Raw genomic sequence first — 27,006 nt, forward strand, 5'->3', positions numbered from 1 at the left:
CTTGCTCTGCTAATCAAACTAATTGAGTCTCACTTCATAGGAAAGAAGTCACGAATGAGAACTCACTAATGTCTCAGTTGTTTCTTAGAGAAAGGTGTGAGATTAAATGGAAAGAAATGGAGACCTTTAATGAAAAGGATAGTTCAATCATAAATAAAAATCCTATCATTTTTTCACTCTCATGTTGTTCCAAACCTGAATTGCTTTATTCTGTGAAACTCAAATGAAGATTTTTCAAAACTGTTTTTGTCCATATAATGAAAGTAAATCGGTACCAAAAACAACATTGGTCTCCATTCATGTTCATTGTATAAATAAATAAATAAATAAATAAAAGTTCTTCTTTTATGTTCCTTGAAAGAAAACAGTTTGGAATGACATAATGGTGACTGAATGATGACAGAGTATTCATTTTTGGGTGAGCGATCCCTTAAAGATTAAATTACATCTCACAGATGTCGCAGTCTTCTCTCTTAGAAAGCAGTCAGATTAGATGGAAAGTAGATTAAATGGATTTATATTAAATGCAGTCAGATTAAATGGAGAGTCTTTCCTTTGGGGTGAGACGTTAAACCGAGGTCCTGACTCTCTGTGGTTATTAAAAATCCCAGGATATCCTTTGAAAAAGAGTAACCCCGACATCCTGGCCAAATTTGCCCATTAGCCTCTGTCCAATATCATGGCCTCCTAATCATCCCCATATATGTATATATACTGATTGGCTTCATCACTCTCTCCTCTCCACCAATAAGCTGGTGTGTGATGGGAGTTCTGGTGCAATATGGCTGCCGTCGCATCATCCAGGTCAAGTTGATGAATTCCCCCTTTCCATATGTAAAACTCTTTGAGTGCTGAGAAAAGCATTATATAAATGTAACAAATTATTCATTAAGAAATTTGCTCAGTTGCATTTGGTTTGGGAGAATTTGATGAGAAATATTTGAGATTACATGATAATCTCTGACTTTTCATTGCAAACATTGGCATGTTAGCAAATCTAAGAGCATTGATGAGACCACTTCAGAAAATTTTTATCTTCCAAAAATGAAATCCACCAAAATGAAAGTTCTGTCCTTATTCATTTATTCACCCTCGTGTCATTCTAAACCTGTATCTCTCATAAGATTCTCCTAAACCAAGTAATCTGTGTTATGCAAACATTCACTTTAGAGCTCTATACTCTCACAGTATGTTAGCAATTATCTCATATGATTGTAGGAGAAATATCTGAGGAAATTGTTTTTTCTTTTTGCAGAGGTTCCCCGTAATGACACCTGTCCAGAGCTTCCAGAGATCTCTAACGGCTGGAAGAGCACATCTCACCCTGACCTGGTGCACGGCACGGTGGTGACCTATCAGTGTTACCCGGGCTTTGAGGTGGTGGGCACCGAAATGCTCATGTGTCAATGGGACCTGACCTGGAGTGGAGACTTGCCCAGCTGTGAAAGAGGTGAAAACACATTCACACACATTCATGATGATAACCACTCTCTCTAAAATCCATTTTCACCCCATTTCCAAACCAGCACGCACTGCCTATTGATCAAGAGCAATGCTGTGCTCTAAAACTAGATGAGCTTTTAAATTCCATTTGAGGGGGAATTTCACAACTGCCTGTTCGCCTCTGCAACTCGGTCCCGTTCAAGGACTGGTGAGGAGTGAAGGAGGGCTTTGTGGGTAATCACTCACTTTTCTTTCAAGGGCGACTTTACGGATGAAGCAGGCGCCATTTCACTTCGCAGTATTGGTGCATCTTCCTTTATGTGCTCACTCCTTACGATACCTCTGTGAAGATGATTTCTGTGATTTGAATTGTTATTTCATTCCACACCCCCTTGTGAGACCAGACCGCATCGAGTGTTTCAACAAATTTCAGAGCAGGGTAGCTCTGTTGTAACCATGGTCGCTCCAGTGATTGAAATTAAATCTTGTCGCATGGCTATTGTGTAGCTTGGACTGTGTGTGTGAGTGTGTAATACTGCAGGCTGCCAGGACGTCCACAGACATTCGTCGCTTGAAGTATCCGCAGACAGGACACACGTATGACCCTGGGGCCGCTGTCCCTCACAAAAGCAGCAGGCCAAAAGCAGCGGGGACCGTTATCCGGTTCAAAGCTTCTCACCCGCCACGCAAACATCATTAATTTTACTCGCCTCTCCCGTCCCCTCTTCCTGCCCCTCTTCTGCAGGGGAGAGAATTGGGTTTGCAGCTGGGCAGGCTGGAGCGAAGTCATCTTTTTATTATAGAGCACTGTGTGTCCGTACACTGCCCTGAGATCAAAGTCACATGCTCTTCTTGCCTCACACTGTCTGGGTGAGATGAGCCGTGGCCCCTGGCACTCTGATTGGATGTGGAACCACATGTATGACTGAGACGTGAAGAACAAAGAAATCAGAAAACATACTGATACTATGTACTTTGAGTGCACCATATATAACTTTGGATAAAAGTGTCTGCTAAATGCATAAATGTAATGTAAAAAAAGCAGCAAAAGATGTGGAAACTGCAAGAATAACTAAATAAAATGAATCATTTCTTATAATTCAAAAGCATTGTTTGCTCAACTAATTTTTTAATATAAGTCATTGGTGCCACCCTCAGGTGAAAGTGAGAACTACAATACAAATCAACTAATTTGTTGATTAACTTTGAATGGCTAACATACTGAAAGGGACCCTCTGTTACATATTGTGTAAACTTTAATATTGCATGTTTATAGTGCCATGTTAATGTATTTACATGTTTTATTATGAAGCTTACATTGCAAAGCCATTAAAATAGTAATTGTTCATGTAGACTACTGTTCAAATGTTTAGGGTCAGTACAATTTTTAAGTCATTATTTTTATTCAGCAAAGATGCATTAAATCAATCAAAAGTGACAGTAAAGAAGAAAAAAATCTAATAAATGAACTGAACTTTGTAAGAATTCAGAAAATTCAGCTTTGCCATCACAGGAATAAATTACATTTTGAAATATATTAAAATACAAAACAGTTATTTTAAATTGTAAAAATATTTCACAATATAATTGTTTTTACTGTATTTTTTACTGTAAATAAATGCAGCCTTGGTGAGCATAAGATACTTAGGGTTTTACTTCATCAAATGCACAGAGAGACTCGTTCAACTGAGATTAATTTAATATTGTTTCAACTCTTTTCTTTACCAGTCCTGTCATGCCCAGACCCAGGCACAGTGGAGCACAGTCGCAGGGTGATGTCAGGCCCGCGTCTCATCGTGGGCTCGACTGTCCAGTACATCTGTAACAAAGGCTACTCACTGTCAGGAAACAGCCTCCTCTCCTGCTACCATCGTGACTCCACCGGCCCCAAATGGAGCGAGAAACTGCCCAAATGCGTTCGTGAGTACTTGATTTCATTTGCAAATAATTCCATATACTGTATACACCTAAAGATGCACACACATAGTGGTTGTTAACTGTATAATAATTACAATTGAATCAACTTGCAGTGGAAGTCTTTACAGTTTACAGTATAAACGCCAAAACCATTGAAGAAGAGCCTTTCTTTTTTTACAGAAGTAGTAGTATAGAACTAACTTGTGGATGTGTGTGTACGTGTATTTGTGTTATACAGCTGAATCGTATGAGCCGTGTAGGAACCCCGGCACTCCCGCCTATACCATTCAGAGCTCCGAGAAGCGTGCGTATCAGGCTGGAGAAACCCTGCGCTTCTCCTGCATGAGTGGGTTTGAGCTCCAGGGTGAGCCTGTTCTCCGATGTGTCCCCGGGCACCCTTCCAAATGGAGTCATCCACCCCCGCTGTGCAAAGGTAGTCTGTGTGTTTTGCAATGTTCATGGTGTGTGATCTGCATACTATAATATTCAAGGTCTCTATCCTGTCTGTAGTGGATGTTTACTTATTGATATGTTGTTTCTCTTCAGGGAAGGGAGTGTTTGTTTTGAATAATTGGTATGACATGCAACATTTTCTCGTTTTGTTAAAAGCTCTCACTTTTCTCCCAGCGGTAACGCAGGAGTATATCGATGAACGTAGGCTGGATGGTAAGAACTTTTGCATCTTAGAAATTCACATGTATTTGCAATCACAGGTATCCATCTCGACTTATTTTATGTATTTGCTATACTTTGTCTACTAGTGGCCAGTGCAGATTTCAGTATGGAAGGAGCCAGTGTGGCTGTTTCCATTTTCATACCAGTGGCTGTAATCATAATTATCATCTTGTCGATATATTTCTACTTTTCAAGGTAAGTGGTCCCAAAAACTTTTTGTACACTTATTCTACACTTAAACATTAATACATTACCGTTCAAAAGTTGGGTTCAGGACGATTCAATCGATCAAAAGTGACAGTAAATATGTTTATAATATTTTTTTTTCCTAATAAATACTTTTGATTTTTTTTTTTTTTTTAAATAGTTATTTTAAATAGTAATATTATCTCAACATTTTTACTGTATATTTAAGCATAAGGAACTTCTTTCAAAAACATTTTAAAAATCTTATAATTAAAAAAAAACTCGAGCTGCGTGATTCTGGATAAATTGAGAATGTTTCAAACTGAGATCACGATTCTCCCACAATTCTGAACAAACAACTAGACAAAACCTAATTTACAGGTTCTAACAAAATGTTAATTGCTGCCGTCTATTTAAAATGTTAAATTAATATGAATTATTAAAAAAAAAAAATTAATCACGAATTATTAAATGACTCACTCACAAATACTTTCATTAATGATGTTACAGTAATGTTTCATTACTGGATAAATCAACATTTTTGAACGAATCTCTTGAATGAATAATTCAATGACACACACATTTTTTCAAGTCACTTGTTGCCACCTACTGGTGTAACAATGTAATTGATACAATCTTTACTTTAATCATTACTTTCAAAAGGTGATTTACTCTATTTTGAGCGCTACTGTGAGATATCAGTGTTTCTATCCGAATTATAAACTTTTATTCCAGTACTTCTGTGACCCTTTTAATTATTGTAATAGAAATAATAATGTGGTTGAAAAGACTGTTTGTGAAGCTGTTCCATACATGAGAACTGCTTTCTCTGGCTCAGCGACAGCTGCAATGCATATCTGAATGTTACACTACGATCGCACTTCTCAAATGTTTAATAGATACAGGTGAATCATTGTCATTTAGGAATAAGATCGTGAATCACGATTAATCATGCAGCTCCACCACATGGTTTGACATTTTGTTATGTAATAATGTAATGAAATTTTTACAATGTTTATGACAATGATAGTTTAGTTCAAATCTCTCTTCTCTGGTTCAGGCCAGTGCAAGGCATATCAATTGTTGATGTTTGTTTGTATGTTTCAGGGTGCAGGGGAAGTCTCTACGCCTGTCTATGTCCACATCACCACAATATGATCACATCAGAGGAGAGTCAGCTTTTGAAAACCCCATTTACGAAACTGCAGTAAGTAAAGCATGTGCTCACCATAAGGCTACATTCATCGGCAACCTCCTCATCACTTGTAATTGAAGCGTATTACCCATCGCATCCATTCGTAGTGATATTTCAATGTAGACTGTGAGGTACTCATCTGTTCAGTCTTACAGGTGCACATCTGCACTTTGAACACCATCTGCGTTGCCATATTGTGGGTTCATTTCTGTAATCTAATTAGCTGTAAAGTGGCATTCTGGAGTTGAAATGAAGTGGCGCACAAAGCCACGCCCTCATCATCTCATCATTAACGATCACACAGATTTACAAAATTATCAGTGGGGCAGAACACCAAAGAGGATGTGACACATTTAACCTCATTATTGCAGTATATTGGCATATCACAGCCACCTCTGCTTCACCTGCTCTCATTGTTCAATATTCACTTTCGGCTCAAAGAGATAGTTCACCTACAAATTAAAATTCTGTCATCATTTACTCCCTTTCATGTCACTCCAAAACCTTCTTTCTTCTGTGGAGCACAAAAGGGAGAAATTTTGCACAATGCAGCAAGTGGATGGGGACAGATTGTTGTGCTTGTAAAAGTATCAAATGGTCAAATGGCATCATAAAACTAGTCCACATGACTCTGTAATTAATAGCTTTAAGTAAAAAAACAAACCAAAAAGAATTTTGTTAGTCAGTGAAAAGTCTTATTTGTGTTCACGTATACTACCGTTCAAAAGTTTGGGGTTAGTAAGATTTTTTTAGAGAAATTAATACTTTTATTCAGCAAGAATACGTTAAATTAACCAAATGTGACAGTAAAGTGTTACAAAATATTTTTATTTCTAATCAACTATGTTTAGTTCATTTAGTAAAGACTCTCTATTCATCAAAGAATCCTGAAAAAAGCAGAAAATCAGCATATTAGAATGATTTCTGAAAAATCATGTGACAAATGAAGACTGGAATTATTCAGCTTTGCCATCACAGGAATATTTTTTTTAAACTGTTAAAAAAAATTAAATAGTTATTTAAAATTATAATAATATTTTACAATATTACTGTTTTACTGTACTTTTGATCAAATAAATGAAGCCTTGGTGAACAAGAGACTTCTTTTAAAACTATTTCAAAATCTTACCAACCCCAAGATTTTTAACGATAGTATATGTATGATTATTTATGCTCAGTTCTGAATATATCTTTAGCTATTGAAATTACTCTAGTGTGTGGGTGATCTTTATAAAAAGTACTTTAAAAATTATATTCAGTCATCAAATTACTGGAAAAATCAGCTCATTTCAGGAAAGGTGCCTTTTCAAGCAGCTTTGATTTATAGCTCTGTCACGATGTGTGCATTTGTTAGCATTAGAATCATTTTAAAATCATTGTAAAATATTATCAACCCCAATCTTTTGAACATACAAACATGGTACTTGTATGTTGCATCAGGTTTCACAATAATGATGCCAGATCTGATTGCTGTTTTTGCGTGTTGCACCACTTTTAGTTTAGTTATGTGAAAATCAACAACCAGTGAGATTTGGCCGTTTGAATATGCTGAAGTCCATACAAGTATGGAAAAAAAAGTTTCTGGGAAAGGGAAAAAAAGAAAGTCACACAGGTTTAGAATGACATGAAAGTGAGTAAATGATGACAGAATCATTATTTGGGGGGGGTGAACTATCACTTTCATGCAGAGAAAAATTATTCAGACTCTTTTGACCTACATAAACTTGCTCAATCACTTACATTTGCACTTTCTCTTCTCTCCCTGCATCTGCATCCCTGAAGAACAACGAGGTGAGAATTTGACTGTCAATACTTTTACACTGATATATGGACCTTTTCCCAAGCCTGCTGCGTGTAGCATGTGTTACAGACTGCAGGTTATTCACACCTCTTATATGCTGTGCAAGTGTCCCTGCAGATCTCTCTCTGTATGCTGTAGCACTCATAACACAGTCCCAGCAGCACTGCCTGCATATACTAAACCGCTCAAGAACAGTTTCTGGCCCCCAGGGCCACGTCTGCGTTTGACTGTATGTAAGTGTTGTTGCTGGACGGATGAGTGTGTGTGTGTGTGTGTGTGTGTGTGTGTGTGTGTGTATGTGTGCTGGTTCCTTTTGCACTGATGCCTTGAAGTCGTGTTCTCGGATTATGCGTGTCAGGAATTAAAGATGATGCAAACAGGGGATCACAAGCACCTCTCTTGGGTATGAAGAGACATGGGTTTGGTTTTACAAAAAGTAGAGCCAGTTAATATTGTGTTTTGGATATTTAATTTCAGCATTTTAAAGGTTTTTATTTCATATGCGTAATTGACTTTGCATGCCCCCCCTCCATTAAAAATCATAAGGCTTTTTAATACTCATTTGATAATCGACTATTTTGTGTACATTTGTTAGGCAACAGCTTCCTAAATCACACAATAGTTTTCCCTCCAACTTCCATCATGCTTCCATTACTGATTATTATTTTTAAGTCCTTTTCATGCTTAAGTTGCATGGTATTTTTGATTTGTACAGAGACCTATGATTCAAAGCAGCCACCAGAGGTACTCTCTAGGATTCTGTTGTAAAGAAAGAGCCTGTAAGGAGAGTTGATCAAGGGAATAGCATCACATGGACAAGGCTGAGAAGGTTTGAATCACTGGTTTAGGGCGTCTCCATCTTAAGCATCTCTTTCATGTTGTGTTTTCAGCCAGCATTTGGTTTACATATTCCCACCCCTCACAAAATGAAATGAGATATATATACATATATATATACATGAATGTTTATATTATATTTGATGTGTTTGTTTGTTTGGTCCACAGGACACGAGAGAATACGAAGTCTCCATTTAAATAAAACAAAGCTCGTTTTAGCATGGAGGACCGCGAGCCTTTCTCTGCCTTGTGGAAGATCTTCTCAGTTCCTCTCACATCTTGTGTAGCCAACTCTGCTCTTATTCTCACCTGGACCTACCTTCTCATCTTTTCTCATCTGCTGTAAATATCACCTTGCTTCTGAGGACATCCACAAGCGAAGAGCGTGGACAACATGATATTATTTTTGTAGAGCTTCAATAGCATTGTCCTGGCAGAATTGCTTGTACAGTTTTTACCCGTAATTGAGCCAAATGAATTGATGAATTCAAAAGAATGACTGACAATAGGGGAAACCATGTTATTTAGGTGACTGATGTCTCTCTAAACAGATTTATTTATTTATTTAAGTTTTTTAATTGTCGCACTTTTGCACTCACAACACCCCCCCCCCACCCCCCTCCAAAAAAAAAAGAATTTTATGTAATACATATTATGTATAATGTAAAGTCACATTGTGAGATTAAAGAAAATCACAAGTACGAGAAATAGGTGCAGTTATAGACAAAAATGATAGAAATTCACATTGAAATATAAAGTAATTGCACTATATACAGCCGCAATTATGAAAAAATACACAATTACCTTTTAATTTTCAGGCAGATATGAGCTTCCATAGCAATGACATACATACCGTTCAATAATTTGGGGTCAGTACGATTTATTGTGTTTTTGAAAGAAATGTCTTCTGCTCACCAAGGCTGAATTTATTTTATGAAATGTACAGTAAAAGCTGTAATACTGTGAAATATTATTACAATTTAATTTATTTGAATATATTTAATATATATATATAATTTATTCCTATGATGGCAAATCTGAATTTTCAGCATCATTACTCCAGTCTTCAGTGTCACATGATCCTTCAGAAATCATTCTGATATGATGATTAGCTGCTCAAAAAACATTTCTTATTATTATCAATGATGAAAACAGCTGCTTCATAAATTTGTGGAAACCACGATAAAAAAAAATCAGGATTCTTTGATGAATAGAGAGTCTTTACTTTTTATTAATTTTGACAGAATAAAAGTATTAATTTCTTAAAAAAAAAAAAAAAAAAACTCCAAACTTTTGAATGGTATTTAATCTGGGGGGGGGGGGGGGCGGTACACATTCTTTAAAACAATTGTGTAAAACACGGCAATTACTGAACAATTAAACCAATGCATGGTTTACAGTTAAATCTTTTTTTTTTTTTTTTTTTTTTTTCACAACCTTCAAATGACATCTGGCAGTTTTATAAAGTGTAGTGTTTTGCATGGAAACTGGTACATCTGTATCCAGTGATGTGAAGTGGGTTTCATTGGGGTGGTCTTAAGCATTTACGTTAACCTTAATTATGACTCGCCTGTGTGTACAGTGTCAAACAAAAGCCTGCTGGGGAAGTGTTCTCTATCTGCGCTAAATTTCAGCACTGGTTGAGTAAGCCAAAAGTAAAAATCCATGTACAGGAAGTTCTTGTAAATCATCCCTCCTTCACCGATCAATTGGCTCTGATTTTTTGATTTCCGTTTATTTTTATATGTTTTTATACATATGGAACAAAATAACAATTGACTGTACTCTTTCAGCAGGCACTCTTAATATATAAATATCTAAGAATGTACATAAAATTTGTATTAGATATGGCTTAAATGTATGTATATATGAGGTTTATCTATTATAGAATAGATCTTTGTTCATCATTTCACTCTGTCTGTTAATATCAATGATATGGATCATCTAAAAGAGTTATGTACTTGGTCTCCATTTGAATGTTGTCCGTATTGATTGAAATATTGTTATTTCAATGTAATTAGCAAAAGCTGCCAAAAACATCACAACTGGTCACATGACAGACTTGCATTGTGTGTGTACGTTTCAGTGTTTCACTGTCTCCAGTTGAACAACAGTGTTTTGGGAACATAAGAAACAACATTTAATGGAATTCAAGGAACTCAAGTGCATTTTTCAACATGAAAATATTTCATACATTACATTCATATTTATTTAATTATCCAAAGCAATTTATGGGTGAGGAAGAACGTGAGCAATTCAGTAATATGAGAAGTGCTGTACAAGATCTGAAAAACAGTGGAAGAATAATTTGAGTTTTTAATGTATTTTTTTAGTGCATTGCAGGAATTCAGTCAAGCACTCGTGGAAGAAATCTTAAAATGCTTCTTGATGGCTGCAAGAAACTTGGCTCTTTGGGATTATCTTGATTTAAACTATATTTTTACTTTATTGTACTGTACTGTAATTATTTACCACAGCATTGTCGGAACATATCTTCAATTAAAAACGATATTCCATTGGATTGGGCTGTTTTATTTGTTCTTCACGAACTATTTTTACCCATTCTTGGGCAATATTTCCTTTTGTTTATGATATTTCCTCCGTGCTTGAGAGAAAACATGACCTGCAGGCTTGGAGAGTTATTCTGTTATTCTGCCAGACTAACGCTAGGAGGAGCCCCTCCTCTCGTCCTCTCAGTGCGCATGCGCAGACTTCATTCCAGCCTCGCTTGAGTCGAGTCAGAGGAGGGCAGCGCCAGCCAGTTTAGCATAGCTACTAGCAATGGCTTTTCATAACAACACCTCTGCTCTTCACTGCTGTCATCTGAACACCACCCGCGAGTGTTTCTGCACATAAGGACCTAACCGCCGACAATCAATCCAGCAGACTTGCTTTGCGAAAGAGAGCGCTTTTCTAGTCAGTATGCGATGGGGACAGACAGCTGTGGATTTCTACACGCATCTTTGCAGGCGGCTGCTGCTGAAGCAGAGGATGCTGCTAGGCTAGCGAGCTAGGCCTTTACATCCCACATGAAACCTTCAATACTGCACCAGACAGCAACTTTTCATTCAAAATAGGAACGATATTTGCACTTAAATGAGAGTTTGAGCGATTCATCAGCTCTCGTTTAGCACCAGACCTCCGGCGACCCGTGTGCTTTTGTTTGTTGATAGCTGCTAGCTAGCCGAACATCGGAGCAGCCAATCCGCTATCTTGTTAGATTATCGACCAGTGACCAGTTTAATTTCTCCAGGACGGCTTAAGGACAGCACATAAACCCGACTGGATTTGGAGAAAGCGAGAACTGTTGTCGGGTTGTGTGTTCATGCTACATTTCAGCAGTGTGAATGTGGGACAAAATGGAGACCCCGAAGATTCTGTACGATTTGGACACGTCTGGGGGCCTAATGGAGGTAAGCCTGTCTGCCCTTCAGCTGTGCCACAAATCACTGCCTTATGCGAGTTATAATACAGGCATATGTGGATTAAATGAATCCAATGACAGTAAGTTGCAGAATGGACGTGAGTCGCTTTAGTGAGTTTATGTAGAGCTGGGCCTGTTGCAGAAACGTGAACAAAACTTGGCTATACAGCAACCGAACAGTTTTCGTTAGTGAGCTCACGTGACCAGATCTGATTTGACATGGAAAAAAGTGTAATGACCTACTCGGTAGTTGAACGCAGTGGTCCAGGACTGCACACTCTGGAGGTTTCAATAAAAACTAACACCTGATTTTACTCCAAAATCTGCAATCAGATTCGGATGATATCCAAAACATTTCACTGGTAAGGTTGGAAACACCCGTTTAATGTGTGAACAGACTTTACATCCACTGACGTCTGTCACTTTAAACATTTCAGGAGATCTTTGGGTAACACTACATGCGTTTTTGCCAATCTGTTCCAGCAAATTCAACAGCTGCTCGCACCTCCACGCTCCGAGGATGGAGAGAAGAGACGCAAACCAGAGAGGGAGACCAGAAGAGGAGGCCGAGCCACAAACCATGACACCTGTGACAGCTGCCGTGAGGGAGGAGACCTGCTCTGCTGCGATCACTGTCCGGCTGCTTTTCACCTGCAGTGCTGGTATGTTTGCAATGCCATTTCATATAGTGTCAGGGATAAACAGCAAGAATGGTGAACTATTGTTTATGTACATGTCTGTTTGTACTGCTGGTTTTTAAATAACTCACAAAGTTATTTGCCTGGTTGGCTGATTTGGATGGAAGAGCGTGACTTGTGGTAGTATCGGAAACATTAGCTAAAGTGGTAAGCACTATATGCCATCTTTCTCTAGTAAAAGACCGTGTTTATGAATTTATAGGTCTCCACATAACATTAAAAAAAAAAAAAAAAAAACATGACCGTTCTAAAGTTTGAGGATTTTTTTAGTAATGTTTTTAAAAGTCTGCATTTATTTGATGGAAAAAAAAAAACAGCAATATTGTGAAACGTTAGTTAATTTCTACCAACTTCCTAAATATTTGAAAGAGTAATTTATTCCTGTGATGGCAAAGCAGAATTTTCAGCGTCATTACTCTAGTCTTCAGTGTCACGTGAGTTGGTGCTCAAGAAAGATTTCATATTATTAATGTTCTGCTGATTAGTGCTTAATATTTTTGTGGAAACAAATGTTTACTGTCAGTTTTGAGCAATTTAATGTGTCCTTGATGAATTAAAGCAATAATTTCTCTTATACAGTAGTCAACATTTAGCCTAGAAGTATAGACGCACCCTAGCGGCAGCAAAATTTATTTTGCAGCCAGGGTAGTGTAGCAACTCTCCGTTGACTTTCGGAGCTGTAAAAACCTAAATTGGTTTCAGGCCAATCACGTCGCGTATAGAGTAGGCGGGGCGTGCTTAACATAATGACGACAGAGTTGCGACGGTTACCTGCCACTTGAAAACAAAGAATGACGGCTGCTGGCGAACAGTCTTTCGAATCGGCTTTGGCCGCGACTCTGGAGGACTTGGAGTTAAGTTTTTCTTTGAGAAAAGAGCAAAGAACGGCACTTAAGTCATTCTTAAAAAAAGGAAGATGTGTTCGTAGTTTTGCCGGTCAGATTCAAAAGTTGAATCTATCAACTAACGTAAGCTCCGCTGTTGGGAAAACGCTCTGGTTGGGTGAAGCGCTGTCCTATTGCGTGCAGAGGGAATTTGAAAGACAGCCGTTTATCCCGCCCCTCGGATTGAGCCGTGACTATGGTGAGTTTCCAGACCTAACATCTTGATGCAGGTCTGGCTTGCCAGGCTAGTCAACATTTGAAGTGGATCAAAACCTTTCATCAAAGTTATACATGAATTTTTAACAATACCCGTTCTTGTCATAGGACAAGTTTGATTAACTTTTTTGATCCACTTCAAATGTTGACCACTGTATTTGTTGTAGTGGTTGCACGCACCTCTCTTTTTTTTCATTTTAATTTCTTTGAAAAAACTAGCAGTATCAGAAACTACAGTCAGTTTGGCATTTCAGCATATGTTCAGCCTGCTGAAGCTACTTATAGCATAATCGATGTAGATTGCATGACTGCTAACTTTGCATATTGTTTTATGCACATCACCACTTCCTCTTCCAAAAAAGGGCATTTAGAAGTCTTTTGTTCACTGACAGCCTGAGCTTGAGCTAAAGTATTAGGCTAATGCACATTTACCCTAAGAACGAGAAAGTTATTGATGCCTACAGGTTTATTTTCCTGTTTAGTTGTCCTCATCTACATCTCATGTGTAATCACAATTCTCTCATTCTGAAGCCACAGCTGTGTCTTAATTTCTTATCATGTAAGTTTTATTTGAAGGGAGTCACCCCTGCCTCATTTTATTTTATAGCCGTTTAATAATTGTTTTTCTGCCATGTCCTATTAAGCAAACGCTTAGTTATTACTGCTATTGTCCTGTGCTTATCACTGAGGGGAAGTAAATGTATTATTCAACAACTCTGTCCTGATTTGTTATGTTGTTTCACATTCAATCGATCCAGTCTTTCTATTAGCTGATGAAACATAGAGCTAGTCTACTGTATGTCAAAGAGAGAAAAAAAAGAAATAATTGTATTTACATAGTTGTGGCATGTCAATAACATTGCATCATTTGTGCCATGTAACATACATATTACAATGAGTTTTAACTTGTAGATTTGTGAAACCAATACAGTTTTAGTGTGATTGCTGCGATGTGGTTTTCTTTGCATCTTGCACAGTGAATAAAACCTGTGAACCGTCACTATATTTTTCATACAAAAATTCAGCTTTTTTTATTACCGCAAAGAGTTTACGGAAATTTTAAAATGTGTAAAAAGTATTGTGTTTTTGAACATATCAAGATTTATGAAAGAAATGTCATTCTTTACAGTAATCCGCCTTTGAGCAGAGAGATGCTGCCCCCTGGTGACTGGATGTGTCATCGCTGCAGTGTGCGCAAGAAGGTTGGTGCAGTCATATTTGCCCTTGCTTTGTCTGTGAACATTTAGCAGGTTTTTCCTGGGTCAAAAATGGTCTTTGGTGATGGCGGACGAACAGGGACATGTACACACCGTACAAAGTACCTTAGACATGTGAACTGTGAGCCCAGTACTGACAATAAATCCAAAATTAATGCCTAGGAGCAGTTTGTAATAATAACTTATCCTATTTATTCATGATATAAAAATAATCACTGTCAGGATCATAAAACAATGTGCTTAGAACTATTAAATATTTAAAAAGTGCTTTTATATGTAAAAAGTCACTGAGTGACCCATTTAAAAAAGTAAGTAATAAAATGAACAACAAAGTAACGCATTACATAGAAGAAATGGCAGGTCTGATTTTTGCATTTACACCTCAAGATCATTTGCACAGATCATTTGACATACAGTATCAGATATTGTTATGTCCATTGCCGAGGTTATCACTGTCAATCGAATTCAATCATGCATTTAAATACGGTTGTCAATCCAGAAACTTAGAGATCTTTGCTGGAACAAAGATCCATTTTGGCAGCTGGCAAAATATTTTCAGTGCAGGAAAAAACCTGAACATATGATAATTTATTGAGGAAGACACAAAATGCATGCCGCCTTCACAAAGGATATAATCCCAGAATGTATTGATTTGAGCAAAATAAAAATCAGATGGCTGTCAAGGCAAGAGAAATGTTAATCATAAACAAACTTGCATTTCATTCAATGCCTAAACTATCAATAAAAAGTCAAATGTCAACTCAAAAAGAATAATTTTACTCAACATTTGTGTGCTATGATTTTTTTTTATGCTTAAGAGTATCCTTAACTGTTGCCTTAGCAACCTTGCTTACTAGTTTTAGGACAGAGCAATACAGTATAATTTTGTGGTTCTCTAGAAGCGTGAGCAGAAGGCAGAGCAGGTGAACGGGGCGCTAGAGCGGCAGCTGTCCAAGCGGTCATCCTCCCCTGCAGCGGAGCTGGAGCTGGGAACGCTGCGTCTGGACGGACTACCCGCTGCTGCGTCAGGAGGCCTGAGACTCGCTGTCGCGCAGGTCCGTCTCCTCGAGCGACGCACGAGTAGCCGTCCTGGAACGCCCACTTCCAATGCGTCCACTGACACGCCCACACCATCGGAACAGAATGACGTGGACGAGGACCTGATGGATGTTGAAGAGGAAGTGCACTGCTCTGAGTCCGAGAGCACCACACTTCGCCTGAAGAAACCTTTTCAGCTGCTGATCGCTGCGGCCATGGAGAGAAACCCCACGCAGTTCCAGCTGCCCACTGAGCTTACGTGCACCACTTCACTGCCAGGTGAGACTCGCCCACACTTTTGTACGATGTGTTGTTAAAGTGTGCATTGAATAACTCTTGGTGTGTGTGTGTATATCTACAGGCAGCAGTAAGCGCCGACGGAAAGAGGAGGCAATAGGCAAGAATGTAAAAAGGCCACAACATGAGCTGGATCCCAGTGGGCTGGTCCCTCTGCCAGTGAAAGTGTGCTTCACCTGTGGCAAGTAAGAGCCCAGAAACATTAGACACTGTTATATATATATATATATATATATATATATATATATATATATATATATCATTCATTCATTCATCAACTCAAAACAGCATAGACTAAAAGATTGATTCTTCAGAATGAGAATTGATTGAAATTTGTTTATTTTCAGAATGATGTTGTTAACATAAAAATCATTTTTGTTAATTTAAACATTTATTAGATGAAAAACTTTAAGTAAAAAACTTAATGTTAAAGTACTAACATTACTAAAAGTACAACGGGACATTTTTTAAATGAAAGATAAATAGAAAAAAAATTAAAACTAATGAAAATTACATATTTAAAGGTGCATTGCGCAAGTCTCTGAGTTTTTGCAGAACTATGCCCCCTCTGGCGACAAGCGAAACTGCAACCAGAGCTGTGCACGCTCGCACATGGACCACACGCACACGCTCATGGACCACACGCACGCTTGCACGAGCACAAGCTGTTCATAACCATAGACTGTAAAAAATAGTTCATAACCAAAGGAGCATCAGCCGCACAAATCTTTTGTTTACAGTAGGGATGTCAACGATTAATCGACGATCGATTAATTGTCGATAATACATTTAATCGATAGAACTTATCGATCATCGATTAATCAGGTCTTTGTGCGCGGCGCGCTGCTCAACCGCGAAACATGTAAAGCGAGCGCGCCGGAGTTATGTTTGGGACCATTTTACACCTTCATCATCATGTAAGTTTGCGTGTGCATTCGCAGCCTTTTGTTTTGTTCAAATGTAAGTTGTAATACTGTTTATTTTGTGTATGCCTATCTATATCTGATTTATCTCATATTGGATGCATTTGGTTAAGAACACTGTAGTAAAGCGTCAGCTTCAGCGCGCGCAGCTCAAACGGCAGTGCACGACTAATAATGACTATTGGGACTGTAATATTACATAACATTATAAAGAGAACAATACTGTAATAAAACATTGTGAATTATTTGGGTTTAGTTGCCGTGTCGCGTTGCTCCAGGAAGAGCGCGTCCACAACATGAGTAGTTGTGAATGAATGGCACGTAACTTAGTTCAAGTTCACTTGTGCATGAATTTGCGTCATTTTGTGCAGATATAATTTGTAATATTATGTTTATTTTAAATATATCTGATTAATCTCATATAGGATGCGTTTCTTTTAGATAAATAACGTGCTAGCAAAGTGCTCCAGTTTAACGGTTGCAGATTCATTCAGCGCGTGCAGTTGTTCCAGGAAGAGCGCGTCCACAACAGTCACACATTCTAGCGCATATGAGGCGGCGTTGGTGACGCGTTGTATTAGTAGTTATATTTGATTATTAAATAATTAATTTAATTATCAATCACATCGAAACATTTTACAATCCTACTAGCCCTTTATTTATATTTAAAGCCATTCTAATTGATTTGGTGAGGAACATTAGCATTTGCAGACCCTGTCATGCTGTTGGCCACATGCCACTGCAGTTGATGCATATCGCAGTATTAAGGCTAACGATTAATCGATTAATTGATCGTTAATTTAAACGACGATCGATCATGGGAATTTGTGAAAATTGACATCCCTAGTTTACAGTCATAATGTCTTCAGAGGTAATAAAGTTATAAATCTGCAAGTCATTTTAAATACGTGAAAGGAAAGGCTTTTGAGTAAATTACACACTTATGTGTGAGGGGAAAACGGGTAGTAGAAAACTTCGTTTTTTGTTTCCATCTATCTCCATGTTGAACTGTTTTATGTGTTTACTGTATCCACTTATGATTGTATTATTATGGAAACACGTTCATGAACAATATAAGTTATTACATTGTAAAAGCTCAAAATAATAATCATACCATACACAGTTGGTCAACAAAGTACACTGAAATGTCTCAAGGTAATATTCATAGATTTACATCATTTGTTGTCATAGATTTGCCGTATCAGACATTAGAGACTGGGCTAAGTTATATCTTACCGTTTTATCAAGAAAAAAGCCAACTGAGGATCCCGTTTGAGCCCTAGAGCAGACCGGAGATTCCAACGAACAGTATTTATATAGTTTTTACCTTTTGTACACAGCCATGTCCAAGTGATCTGAGGGCGCGGGCGCTTCCTAGTGTGTGCAGACCGGAGATCTCTCCATTTGTTGAAAGCCTTCCCGATGTTGACTCTCGTCTTATTCCGACGCCTGTGGCACTAGACAAAAGTTTTCTTTTCTTTGTCTTACGTGGAGTTTGCGTTGGGGTTTGGAATGAACTACATGCCGGTCTCTTTGAATCCATTTTTTACTTTTGTCGAAAGTTGACTAAAGTTTTGTCGCTCGAGTTGTCTTCGCTGATACGGAGAATGGCGGCGTCGCGGCGAATACACAAACCTGCCAGACATTACCAGGTGAGCGTGAACGCGCATGACGTCACGCCCAGTCTCAAATTCCGTCCCGAATCCCTCTTATTTATTTTACTGTACAGGATTATAGAGGCAATCGCAGTGATCAGAGAAGGGCTCATTCAGCCCATCAGGCAATTGTTTAAGCATGTATGGGTTAGAAAAACGGGTATTTTTAACATGAAATGTTGCGCAATGCACCTTTAATAACAGAATTACTCAAATATCCTGAAAATATAGCAATAAAAGCTAATTCAAGATATTTGCAAATACTGTATTTTAATACCCATGAAACCCAAATGGAAGTATTGTTGCACGGTGCATCAGGTTCTCTCTCTCCTCTCCCTCCATAGGAGCTGCAGGGTGGCTCCTCTGATCCAGTGTGATTACTGTGCGCTCCTGTTCCATATGGACTGCCTGGACCCGCCTCTCACTGCCATGCCCACTGGGAGATGGATGTGTCCCAACCACGTAGAGCACATGGTGGTGAGTGGCTCGTCTTTGAACGTTTTTTGGAACCAATCACAACAGAGTACTGTATTTTTTCGTTTTTTGTAATATGTCACATTTTAGTAGTAATATTTCAACTAGCTAAACTAAAAAAAAATTCTTATCTTTACTTTCAGTTGATTGTGATTTCATTACTCTCTCCTGAAATTAAAAACTATAGAATTAAAAAGTTGTTTATTTCCATTCTAGCTAAACCAAAAGAACGTGACCCTCAGCACACGTTGCCAGCTTTTCGATCAGTTCCAGGACCGATTGTCCCAACACGCAGTCAAAGTGGACTTCCTGCGGTGGGTTCACCGCCAACACCATCCCAATCGCAGAGGTGTCCGCCACATCAAGAAAAAGACATTGAAGGTGGAGTCTCATAGAGCACCGTAACATGATTTTTATGGTTCCTGCAGTCCTTCAAAAACTGGTTCACAAGTGTGTTCATCAGGCCATTTATGTAGGATAAAAATAATAATATTAATAAAATATATAATATGTATTGACAGTAGACACTTATATGGCTTGTTGACTTAAATTGAGTTGTCCTGTTAAATGGCTTAAATTCACTGATAAATGGCCTTTATTTATTTATTTCCATACTATTTAAAAAGTTAAGATCACTTTTTAAATTAATAAAATTTCACCAAGGATGCATTTAATTAATCAAAAGGGGCAGATGATTTTGTAACAAATGTAAATACATTTGTTACAAAAGATTTATTTTTAACTTTCTATTCATCAAAGAATCCTGGGAAAAAATTTCATGGTTTCCACAAAAATATTAAGCAGCACAACTGTTTTCAACATTGATAATAATAAGAAATGTTTCTTGAGCAGCAAATCAGCATATTAGAATGATTTCTAAAGGATCATGTGACACTGTAGACTGGAATAATGATGCTGAAAATTCAGCTTTATCATCACAGGAATACATTTTAAAATATATTAAAATAGAGAACAGTTTTTTAAATCATTTTTTTATGTATTTTTATTCAAATAAATGTAGCCTTGGTGAGCATAAGAAACTTATTTCAAAAACATTTAAAAGAACCTACCGACCCTAAACCTTCATGTTTGTTTTAATCATGTTTAGTTCCAATTTATTTGGCTCGAAATTCAGGGTACCCGCGCGGTCTTAAAAGCATTGAAAAAGTCTTAAATTTGATAATCTCAAATTAAGGCCTTAAAAGCCCTGAATTTGGTATACAAAGTCTTGGATTTCGTTACAAAGGTCTTAATTTTTTTTGCCTTTTCTATGATTAAATTCATACCGTAACAAAATTAACTGTTACTAATGTAGACTAATTAAAAATTTGTCGCAAACGTTGAGTGCACCTCGCGCTTCACGTCATAGAAGAACGCGCGAAAGCGTGCGCACCCGTTACTATGGTTACTAATCAGAGCTTTTTTGAACATGTTTTCTACCCGGTCTTTTCAGTAATATCTGGCCACAGCCATCCACGCGCGCTCTCTCTACATTGTTGAAGAAGCGCGGATGATCTGAAAACACAGACAAGCTGGAGTTCAGCGATCTTCATTTGAGAAGATCTGTCATGAGCCGCTTGCGCTGTTTGTGCGACTAAATCTGCGATCAAAATGCAGGCTGATGTACAGCAGTGTTTTTAATGTTGATCATTATGCGAGCAAGAATGCAATGTTTCCCGACTATCCACACGATTTCAAATGTGACATTGATTTTATACAACAGTAAAAAAAATAAAGGGTAACATTAAGTGATGTACTACATGTTAAACAGTATTGTCAGGGTTATTGCTCTATTTTGCAACAAAATCTGTGGCTTTGACAAAGACAATGAGTTACCGCCACCTACTGGCGATTTTAATATCATATTTTTATTAATATTAAACGTTTTTTAACATTGAATATTTATTGAACATTGTTTTATTTAAAGCATTATTTATTTTTTAAAGGTATTATAAAGGTGAAAAATGAAATGGAAAAATCGATTAAATGGGGCAAATATTGTCCCTTAATGGAAAGATGTGACTGCAGTCGTGGAAGAGAGGGTACGGCACTGTAAAAAATTGGAGAACTAAGGAAAAGGGATATGTAGAATTGCACAAGTGCTACTGCTAAAGAGTGCAATGTCAATACAGCCTGTTAGCTTAATTTTAATTTCTCATAAGCTTAATCGAATTGGCCTAGAGAGAATAATTATGACATTTTCTGTCTAAAGACTACATGTAAAATAGCTACCAAATTTAAAGTAACTGCAGTTTGTCTAAAAGTAATGACTAAAAGTTGACAAAAAATGCAAACACATTTCGTCAACTAAAACTATGAAAGGCAGAATGACTCAAATGTGACTAAGACCAATAAGCATTTTCGTCTGAAGATGAAGAGTAAGACTAAATCAAAAATGGCTGCCAAAATTAACATTGGCCTACACACGTGCACGCTACAACGCTGCTGCGTATGTATTTTATATGACTGATAATTTACATAAAATGTATTTAATTCAAGTAGTCTACATAATTATTTTTTAGGGTTTAAAATGTATACAGATTTGACATTTTCCCCTCATACTTCTGTCGGAATTGGTACGAAGTTGGCATTGAATTTCATTTGAAATGGTATTAAAAAGGTCTTAAAAAGCCTTGAATTTAAGTTGGAGGATCCTGGGGGTACCCTGAAATTACTCTTGTGAGTGTGATCTCTATAACATGATTTAAGAATCATCCCTATCCAGTAATCAAATTGCTGGAAAAATCGGGTAATTTCAGCAAAGGTACCTTTTAGGGCTGCACGATTTTGAGAAAAAACCTAATTGCGGTTTTTCTGACAAATATTGCGATTGCGGTGCGATTTTCGATTTTTTTGGTTTTATTTATTTTAAAGCTTAAAACTGTACTTTTTATGTAATTTATGTAATAAATATAACCTTATTGTAAAGTGTTACTGATTAGTTATACACCGATTCAGACGTCTCCTGAGTTCACTGTTGGAAAGATCAGTTGTTTTAACCATTCATTAAAATGAATCGGTTCAAAGGAGTCATTAGTTCGCGAATTGGACGTGTCATGCGCGTTGTGTGATTATCCCAGCAGTTAGGACATGGACATCCAAGATTTCTGTCAACACAGAAAACATTTCATCACTGGATATTTTTTTCGTTTAATTAAAGAGTTTTTTTTTTTGTCAGTTAAATGTCCGGAACGCTTTTGAGTTCAATTTATTTAGCACAATTCACACCCAGCGGTAATTCAGGGGGAAAAAAAATCTCCGAATGATCCACATGAAACTTTGGTCTTCCGACCTTTTACCACCGTGTCGATTTATTTTGTGCGAGGGAGAGAGAGCAAGACAGCGCTTAGTTTGGAGACTGTGAAGTCTTGTTTACTTTCGCCAGGCTCCGAAGAGAGAGAGAGAGAGAGAGAGAGAGAGAGAGAGAGAGAGAATGCGCGCGCGCGCGACCGGCTCTCTCTCTGCTCGTTCTGTTAAACATGCGCCCTGTCACTCACAAGCGCAGCAGTTCATCTACATTACTCACCGATCAAATAATACTTTGGCGGGACAAAAATTCACTTTGGCGGGCGCTAAAACAAGTTCAATGCAGAAAATTCATGCGTGAATTTAACTTAGTAGGCTACATGACCATGCACTCGCACAAATGCGACCACATAAAATTTTAACTCGCACATTCTCAAAAAATGGTCGCATATTTCGGCCATTTCTGCGCAGTTACAAGCTTTTTCTATTGGCACAATTCGAGGTAGCCTACACGTTGTGTGTTAGCTGCTTTGCTGCTGACAGAAATACGGTGCACTGCATACAACCTTGTAACTTTCCATTGCCATTTCTAATTGGCCAGCAAGCCAGGAACGCGAGATTCGACCATTTTGATTGGCTAATAGGTTTGTCACTCAAATGTCAGAGGTGGGGGAAAAAACCTCAGACTCCTGAGGTTAGGTTATTGCGGGAGTTAAAACCTCAATATCGATGCGATAAAGGTTAATCGTGCAGCCCTAGTACCTTTACATAGACAGTAGTTTTAGTTTATGACTGTCACTTTGATGTGTTCATAGGTCCCCAATGCCATTAAAAGTCACTACCAAAACCCCCCTGTGCTGATGGATCAAATGGGCCTTCGCAATGGAGAGCTGGTCACAAATGGTTTTATGGAACAAGAATGTTCTTCGTCTGCCCAACATTTAACCAGCAAAGAAGAACAAGAGGAGGTAAATGCACTGTATAAAGTGTTTGTATAACAAATATGCTGTATAAATATGCAAAAGGAATCTGTACCATTCAGTTTTTCTCCTTTCCACAGTGGCTTCGTCATGTCATTGCACTTCAGTGCAGTATTATGAAACATTTATCTGCTAAGCAGATGTCATCTTCCCTCCGGGCTTTGGAGCTTACTGATATGTCAGGCGTGAAGACGCAGGAGTGTATGGAGACACAGGAGATCAGCGGTACACCAGTTGGCCCCCAGGGGGCTCCTCTGCTGCCGTCTCTGACACCCAAACATCCCGAAAGCTGCCGAGAAAGATCTTGTCAGGCAGATTCTGACAGTCCAGCGGAGAAGGGCACAGGAGTGAATGGCCCGGTGGTGTGTGAGGGTAAATCTTGTATGACAGCTGAAACCCCACACAGACTACAAACTCCACTCTCAGAACCAGCCCTGCCCAACCATGTAGACATAAAGACTGAGAGCAACAGTCCCCTCAGCTCCTGTGTGCAGAGAGATACTCCTTCATCTACCAGCCTTGCCTCGGGGCCGAACAGCAGCTTCGCATCTCAAACTAAAGGTTTTTGAACCTAGATACTCCTTTACATCACTCTATACATAATACATGATTTCCCTCAGATTTGCTCCAGAACAGTGCTTCTCAACCTTTTAGTTAATGCCTAAACATGTAAAAGTTTTACCTTATAAATAGAATTGTTTAATTTTAAAATTCGTCGCCGGAGTGAATGGGAACATGATTTATTGAAAATAAAGTCAATCATTTTTTTAATGGCTTGTCAACTTTCCATTCCTCCACTGCGTGATTCTAGTCAGCGCTGGATTCTAGACACCACCGGATTGTTGTCAGCGCGAAACACATTTTTGAACATGTGAATGCTGATTCTAGTCAGTGCTTGAGCGCTGGTCTATGACTGGAAAAATAATAGTCATTGCAAAAGAAACAATACATAGCTTCCATGTCGCATTAAACTGGCAGATTTTAGAATGTTTTAGGCAATTATTTTGCAAGTAATTACATGTTCAATCTTGTCTTTCCTGGATCTTTGGTGTAAACTCTTGAACTAACACCTGAACGCCCCCCTTTCAAAAATCTTGCTTCCAACGGCCCCCGTTGATCTCTGGGCAGAACTGCCCCCGTTGAGAACCACTACTCTAGAATTAACAATCCCCTTCTGAGGATCAGATTCATTGTATCCTGCAAATAAAAAGTACTTTTTTTTTTTATTTTATTTTTTTAAGAAAAACGGGTAATAACCTTCTTATATTTGCACAATAATTGTCCAAATTCACTATCATTCAAAAGAACTTTGATCAAAATAAGTTCTGATATGCTGATTTGGTGCTCAAGAAACATTTCTTTATATTATCAGAATATTTTTTTCAGGATTTTTTAAATAGAACAGCATTTATTTGAAATATAAATATTTTGTAACATTTAAAAAAAAAAAGTACTAAAATTCCAAATGTTGTCTCTCAACTAAATTACTAAAAGAATTGTTTAACTAAATCATTTAGGGAAATCTAAATCAGATAATTTATAGTTCCAAACCCTAATATCTCTTGTCCAAATTGAGACTGAATTGGAGTTTTAACATTGGAGATTTTTCAGTTCACATAAAAATTCCTATTTATGCCTTGTGTTTTTCAGAGAACAAAGTGAGCCCTGATGCAATGTCTGTTGGGAAAGGCTCGACGCTCCCCTCCTCTATAGGCAGCTTATACAGCTACATCAAGAATGTGGTTCAAGGTGATGCAGGTAAGAGTTCAACTTCATCTGGAAATAACTGTATTATGCATATGCTTTGCAAGTACAAGTCATTATTTCTACTGGGAAATAATGGGTTCATTTAAAAACGAGTTATATTATGCCCGCGCATAATATCTGCTCTGTTGCAGAAGTGGACATGAATAAGCTGGATGAGGAGTTGATCAGACTTCTGGCCTGGCAGAGGATCCAGCAGCTGTTGTCTCCCAAATCACTTCAACCCTCGAGTAAATGTGGGATTTCTCCAGCCGTCGCTGCCTCTCTGCCCAAACCCTCCCCACACACTGAAGGTAACGAAACTCGCTCATCACGTCATGTTGAGGCTGTGCTAATGACCCTTCCAGTCATAATGTAGCAAATCTTTCCTCTTTTCCAGTACAAAAAAGGGACGTGCAAGCTCGAGCAGTACTGTGTCCTTTAACAGGAAAAGGGGCAGCTATCAACATGTGCTATAGGACTCTGTACATAGGAACAGGTACGGTTTGCAAAAAGCAACATAAACAAGATTGCATCATTTTGATGTTGAATCATTGATGGTTTTCCATTTTTTTTAGGTGCTGAAATGGACGTGTGCCTTACAAACTACGGTCATTGCAATTATGTTTCCGGGAAACATGCCTGCATCTTTTATGATGAAGTGAGTGAATCCAGTAATTATGCCTCATTAAAGGCTCTTGGGAAGCTCATTTTAATCTAATTGTCCAGATTTAACAGATGTTTTTTAATCTCTCGTAGAACACGAAGCACTATGAGCTTCTGAACTACAGTGAGCACGGGACGACTGTGGATAACGTGCTTTACTCATGTGACTTCTCCGACAAACCAAACATCACTTCACCCAGTGGGCTGGCGTCCAAAGTGCAAAACAGCATCAGTGAGTACCGCCCACATCTTGTTTTTGTAATGCGTGATATGATCGTCATAACGCATTGCATCTCGTATGGTAAATCCGCAGGAGGCAACAGGTCAAGGAAGCCGCTTGGGGAGGTGTGCGCGGAGGCGGTGCTGATGCCCGCAGGTGCTATGATGAGCAGCCAGGCTCAAGGAGGACCCAAGTCTCCCTGTAACTGTAAAGCCAGCAGCTCCAGCCTGATAGGGGGCAGCGGAGCCGGCTGGGAGGGCACCGCATTGCTTCACCACAGCAGCTGCATCAAAGTGGGCTGCATGCAGTTCCTATTCAGCATCACAGAGTTTACTAGCAACCAACCCAAAAAAGATGAGACATCCACTACCGTTAGCCAAGAAGAGACTGAAGTGGTTGACGCACAGACTCCCAAACTCCACCAAATGCCAGTGCTACAGTCCAAGTCTGTATCATAACACATCCTCTCCTTAAAAAATACAATGGACCGTAAATGCAGTTTGGATAGAGGAGCTTTGATAATGCGGTTAATTCATTCATTTGTACTTTGGGTGCTGGGTGTTACGGACAAAGTGTTTGCACATTACATTTCTATCATTTTTTTTTTTTTTTTTATGCAAAAACTTTTGACTGAGGAGCAGATTGTTCGATTTCCCCCTAAACCTCTCGTCGACACTACACCCTGTATACTTTGTGTCAGTATAAGAGGTTTTTATGTACTCTTTTGAACAATATATTTACTCCAAAATATTTTATTTTGTTATAAAAATGTATTGTTCTTTTTTCTGCAGTTTTTTGCACACTAGGTAACTATATGCAGAAGTGCATACATGTGCAAATACCTTTGTAGGATTTATTAGCAGAATCATTGATCGTTCTAGTTTTCTTCTGGAACTGTCCATTTGTCTGTAGTGTTAGAGCCCCTACGCAGCCTTGGTTGTGAAGTTCATTTGTGTATAAAGCTAGTTGTTCAACTAAAGTTGTCTTTTGGTCATGTACATGTGACTGAAGAGTCATTTTGTCAGCAAGAAAATTCTGACATGTATGTCATTACATTGTAAATATATAAAGATTTTTAAATAACAGACCATTTTATGATTTTTGTGTATAATAAAAGATATTCTGTCATTTACTTAACTTTATTTTGTTTCAAGTCTGTATGAATTTCTTCTGTGGAACGCAAAAGAATATATCTCGAAGAATGTTGTATAACAAAAGGGTTTTAGTGTCCACTGACTCAGATTATCTTTTATATTCCACATGAGAAAGTC

General features: G+C 38.1%; 2 protein-coding genes across 3 annotated transcripts in view; both read left to right on the forward strand.

The window, feature by feature from the left end:
- Positions 1 to 8,841, forward strand: part of sez6b (seizure related 6 homolog b) — a 201,559-nt gene extending 192,718 nt beyond the window's left edge. The window contains exons 11-18 of the mRNA XM_081370344.1: positions 1,256 to 1,450; positions 3,172 to 3,363; positions 3,599 to 3,793; positions 3,988 to 4,026; positions 4,122 to 4,230; positions 5,329 to 5,485; positions 7,933 to 8,046; positions 8,223 to 8,841. Coding sequence (XP_081226470.1) covers positions 1,256 to 1,450; positions 3,172 to 3,363; positions 3,599 to 3,793; positions 3,988 to 4,026; positions 4,122 to 4,230; positions 5,329 to 5,485; positions 7,933 to 8,010 — 965 coding nt within the window. The 3' untranslated portion in view covers positions 8,011 to 8,046; positions 8,223 to 8,841. The remainder of the gene's footprint in view (positions 1 to 1,255; positions 1,451 to 3,171; positions 3,364 to 3,598; positions 3,794 to 3,987; positions 4,027 to 4,121; positions 4,231 to 5,328; positions 5,486 to 7,932; positions 8,047 to 8,222) is intronic.
- Positions 8,842 to 10,774: 1,933 nt separating this feature from the next.
- phf12b (PHD finger protein 12b) lies at positions 10,775 to 26,876 on the forward strand. 2 transcript variants are annotated; one of them, XM_081370793.1, is made up of 15 exons: positions 10,775 to 11,467; positions 11,962 to 12,140; positions 14,406 to 14,478; positions 15,393 to 15,810; positions 15,893 to 16,013; positions 18,751 to 18,883; positions 19,097 to 19,261; positions 22,942 to 23,094; positions 23,187 to 23,667; positions 24,757 to 24,864; positions 25,005 to 25,163; positions 25,250 to 25,348; positions 25,428 to 25,510; positions 25,609 to 25,747; positions 25,829 to 26,876. In XM_081370793.1, the coding sequence occupies exons 1-15, from the start codon at positions 11,402 to 11,404 to the stop codon at positions 26,191 to 26,193; spliced, it is 2,742 nt and encodes a 913-aa protein (XP_081226919.1). In that variant the 5' UTR covers positions 10,775 to 11,401; the 3' UTR covers positions 26,194 to 26,876. The 2 variants fall into 2 exon arrangements, with proteins under 2 accessions (XP_081226919.1, XP_081226920.1); XM_081370794.1 differs by having other exon boundaries at positions 10,785 to 11,840.
- Positions 26,877 to 27,006: the final 130 nt, after the last annotated feature.

Source organism: Scardinius erythrophthalmus (assembly GCF_964197995.2).
Source record: "Scardinius erythrophthalmus genome assembly, chromosome: 7".
Lineage (NCBI taxonomy): Eukaryota > Metazoa > Chordata > Actinopteri > Cypriniformes > Leuciscidae > Scardinius > Scardinius erythrophthalmus.